Source organism: Notolepis coatsorum (assembly GCF_963971535.1).
Source record: "Notolepis coatsorum genome assembly, chromosome: 6".
NCBI classification, from domain to species: Eukaryota; Metazoa; Chordata; class Actinopteri; order Aulopiformes; family Paralepididae; genus Notolepis; species Notolepis coatsorum.
Genome location: NC_140170.1, coordinates 45288308 through 45293265, shown reverse-complemented (window position 1 = coordinate 45293265; position 4958 = coordinate 45288308). Strand labels below are relative to the sequence as shown.

At 43.4% G+C, this 4958-nt stretch overlaps 1 protein-coding gene across 1 annotated transcript in view; it reads left to right on the top strand.

Moving 5' to 3' along the window:
- Positions 1-1282: 1282 nt before the first annotated feature.
- The window catches only part of LOC311229455 (Wilms tumor protein homolog), a gene marked incomplete at both ends in the record, with an annotated part of 51273 nt that continues 47597 nt past the window's right edge, over positions 1283-4958 (top strand). Inside the window, one exon of the mRNA XM_084315536.1 lies at positions 1283-1751. Coding sequence (XP_084171662.1) covers positions 1283-1751 — 469 coding nt within the window. The remainder of the gene's footprint in view (positions 1752-4958) is intronic.

Genomic DNA, 4958 nt, shown 5'->3' with positions numbered 1-4958 from the left:
GTGAGTGAGTGAGTGAGTGAGTGAGTGAGTGAGTGAGTGAGTGAGTGAGTGAGTGAGTGAGTGAGTGAGTGAGTGAGTGCGTGTGTGTGTGCTGTTCAGTGTGCAGTAAATGAATGAAGCCAGAGCAGCCCCAATCCATCATCACCTCCAGGCTCCGCCCCTAACCTCTCACTCACACACACACACACACACACACACACACACACACACACACACACACACACACACACACACACACACACACACACGCGCACGCACGCACGCACGCATACACATACACATACACACACACACACATATGCTGGCGTGGAGGGAAAAGAGGGCTACTCCTCTCCTCTCCTCCTCACTCCTCCTCTCCACTCCTCCACACCACTCCTCCACTCCTTCTCCCTCGTCTCCATTCACAGAGAGAACTCGTCCCTCGTTCGGACCCCTGGGCAGAAACTTCTCCCTTCACCCACTGGAGTATATCGCTGCCTAAATGACATGAAGAATCTGCATCCTCTTGTTTTTACTCTCATCCATTCCGGAGGGAAGATTGTGACCGGTGTGAAGATTGAAACTCATCGCATTTTATTCTCTAAATGAAGATTTCTTAATTTTTTGAAAGATTGTCTGTGTGGTTCTTATTTTTTTTCTCACGGACAAAGTCGATAAAGTTGACTGTGGACTCTTTGAGTCTCACCATGAAGCTTTCCCGGACTTGAAAGTTTCCAGAGTGACCGGTCCGCTGTCGTCATAAACAACAGACTGACAACAGAACTTAAAGAACACGGGGAACCGCGAAAAACACTCTTTTGTCTCCAGTTTCGTCTACAGATTCTCACGGGTTCCGAGAGTGGCTGTTGTGTTTGTTAGAGAGAGAGAGAGACAGGGAGACAGCAAGGTAGACGGAGAGACAGACAGACAGACAGACAGACAGACAGACAGACAGACAGGAAGGTAGAAAGGTAGACGGACAGACAGGTGGACAGACAGACAGACAGACAGACAGACACACAGACAGACAGGAAGGTAGAAAGGTAGACGGACAGATAGGGATACAGATAGGGATACAACCTACAAAGAAGTGATAGAAAGGCTCACAAACACATAGATAGATGGACGGACAGGTGAAAAGGCAGACAGATAAACTGATGGTTCACACAGGTAGGTAGATCTAGGCAGAGACACACAGTCAGACAGAGGGGTAGAGTTAGAGACAGACACACAGAGAGACGGGTGAAAAGACTTCGTCATTGCGGATCAGACTTGGTGCTGTTGGTCTCCGGCCGGCTGTACGATGGGTTCAGACCTGCGTGACCTGAACACCTTGCTCCCCCCGGCCCCCGCCACCCTGTCGTCGGCCCTCAGCCCCGGCTTGCCCGTCAGCACGGCCCCACAGTGGGCCCCTGTCCTGGACTTCCACACCGCCGCCTCCCCGTACTCCTCCCTGGCCCCCCCTCACACCTCCCTGGCTCCCCACTCCTTCATCAAGCAGGAGCCCACCTGGGGGACCCCTGGGGACCCCCACCACCACGAGACGGACCCCCACTGTGGCCTGAGCGCCTTCACTGTCCACTTCTCGGGCCAGTTCACGGGGACGGGGGCCTGCCGGTACGGGGCGTTCGGAGCCCCCCCTCCTCCTCCGCCTCCGCCCAGCCAGCCCCCCTCGGTGACCTCCCACCACCACCAGCCCCCATCCAGGATGTTCAGTAACCCCCCCTACCTGACCAACTGTATGGACACCCCCCCACCACCCAGGAGCCAAGGTAATCACCAAGAAGGTGTGTGTTTATGTGTGTGTGTGTGTTTAACCCTTTCACTGCCAGAAGGTTAACCCTTTACTATCACACAACTGACGGCGATGCTCCATCATTAGCATCATTAGCTCCGCGGTTGTGTGATAGTAAAGGGCTAACCTTCTGTATTGTCACAGAGAAAGGGTTAACCGGCTGTCGTGTGGCAGTGAAAGGGTTAAATGTGTACATGCGCTGAATGAGAAAGCCTAAAGGGGCAGTTCACTCAAAATTCTAAAAAAGCACATTATCTATCCATCCAGATATAGTTTCTGTGTGGTTTCCCTATAGTTTTGGAGATATTATTTTGCCTTAAAGATGTCTGCCTTATTAAAGAAATGTCACTTTCCACATAGCCTATACCTTGTCGTGAGCAGTTTCATGTAGGAACTGTTGTACTCCCCTATTCATTCTTATGGGGGGTGTCTCCAAAACTAGGAATCACACCAAAATTATCTGGATGGATTGATAGTGTTACATTTTTTATTTTATTTAAAATCTTTGGGTGAACTGCCCCCTTTAATATCATCCAATCATCATGACCCATTGTAGAGCATGAAGCGAACACTCCACAACAACTTCAAGTTACAATCTGAAGAAGTAGTAGATTACGTACTTTACTGAAGTCACATGCACTCAATTGTTAAAGGCTTTTTTCAGGCCAGGACCAACATGGGAAATTGAGAACACAGTCATTCTGGGAGCAGCAGGCTCACCAAAACATTCTCCAAGAAAGATAACTGATATCTAAAAGTAGGGCGGAAGCAAACGTTTTTAATTTGACTACACCGTGTGTGTGTGTGTGTGTGTGTGTGTGTGTGTATGTGTGTGTGTGTGTGTGTGTGTGTGTGTGTGTGTGCGTGCGTGCGTGCGTGCGTGCGTGCGTGCGTGCGTGCGTGTGAGAGAGGACACATTTCCCCTGTGGAAACAATAAAGCTCTATCCTATTCTATATTATCGATGCCTATTCTATTGGAATCAGATTATGTTCTATTCTATGTGATAGACAGAGTTTCTGAGGCTATATGTCAGGTACAGAAATACAACCTGGACTAACAGTACAGTAAGTTAATAAACGTGACTGTGCTTATATACAACGGTAATGTGGATGTTAATCCGTGATTTATACGTGTTGCTTGAACTTAAAGTGTCTCTTAAACCTTTTCAACCTGGAACCAGAGGCTCTTTATGACATAGTTCTTAGTCACGAGAAAACTATTATAAACAAACTCTCAACTCATATTTTTTTCTGATCTCGCGCGCGTGTCCCTTTGCACAGACTTGCCGTATAAGTGTACAGTAGAAAGTCCTAACTTGCTTCTTTGCTTTTGACTCAGGGTTATTAATATGTTAAAAAGCTTTAAAGTTGATTTATTGAGTGTGTCTAAGTGTGTTTACCATGCAGGTCTAAGTGTGTTTACCTGCACCCAAAGGGAGTTTGGGTTTTTACCCCGCGAGGTGCTTTGTTTAACCTTAAGCAAGTGAAGTACAACTTCAATAATAGACATATTATTGGTGTTGCCTTGTGGTGAGGATCAGATGCTGGCAAGAAGGCTGCAGTATGTACAGTCAGTACTGCAGCTTATACTCGGGATGGACTGTAGTGGAGGGTTAGACGCACCTAAACTCTGTTTACCCACATTTCTATTTGTGAAATAATAGGGTTAACCAACCTTTTTTATAAATGTATATATACATCTTTATGATTGCAAGCCATTGTATAGATTATAGTAAGTAGTATTAATTTGCTGCAAGTTAAAATAGGATATTTTAATTGAAATAAAACCAAATTATATGATATATATAATTAATATATCTGAATTATATTGTATTGTGTATTGTACATTTTTGTATATTATTATTGACTGGAGTTTATCATGTTTCCTATTCGTAATATTTTTTTTTATCACTGTACTTAATGCTCCATCAAATTGTTGCTGTGGTGATTATGATCATATTAATACTTAATATGAACCAAACATGTAAATATGTAATAAGTGGTAATTAACTAAAGCGAATAACTAATTAAATGTTGGTTCCTATAAAATGGCGTGAGGTGGGTGAAAGTGAGAGGTACATTGTTGGGACACTGTGTCATAGTGTCAGGCCTCCGTGCTGATCCTCAGGCCGTTGGGCATTTCAAAGAAGGAATTTGGGGATGAATGTGACGCATTAGGCCTATTCATTTATTTAACTTGATAACATTTTGAACGAAGGAAAATGTCTTTGTTTTATTTTGTACTTTTAAAATTTCCCTTTTTTTTTGTTAGTTGAAATGTTTTTGTTCATTGTCTTGTCACGCTTCACCTTCTGAATCCTATAGTATTTCAAGTTTTTATAATATTCATCAGGTGAAACTGTTATTATTTTAAATACAAATAATGAAATACTGTGTGTCTGCTTTATTTATCTCAGAAGCATCATGAAGTACAGTATGTTCACTATTTGTTATTTATGAGATACAGTACACTTAAAAAGTACAGTAACACTATATCTTTGAATTCAAAATGGGCAGGTCTTGTAAATTTTTTTTGGCTTGAATGATATAGCGGATAAGAAAAGTATTTGTATATTTTCTTTGTATTTGATTATTTACAATGTGTATTTATTTACACGTATTACTAGAGAGAACAAAACACAAATTGTCTTCGACACAATTGAAAGTGATTATGTTAAGCTGATCATGGAGTAAATAGACTTAGAATAAGAGCAGAACAGAGGACAATCCAACACAATTCCTATTATCTGAGTATTAATTCAGCACCTCTAAATGATGGAAAAGTACCACAGTTATCCTTCAACGTAAGACCATCTCCATCTCCTGTTTAAAATGCCCTCCGCGTGTTGGCCCACCGTGAGGCTGTCACTGGCAATATTTCACTACACTTAATCTCTCAGCTTTTAAAGGCGGGAATTAGAGAAAGAAAAAAGTGATCAACCGGATAAATTAGAAATAACAACAGCTATCAGGCTGATTAATTAGGAATAACATGTCTATCAAAGGTCCGTCCAACCTCTAACCTTCTTTATCTCTGCACTACTGTGGCTGGCTGAGCACAGCACAGACAAACAAACAGCAGGCCTATAGAACTCATGCCGTTAAATTGATAGCAACACGCGCACACACACACACACGCACACACACACACACACACACGCACGCACACACACACGCACACAC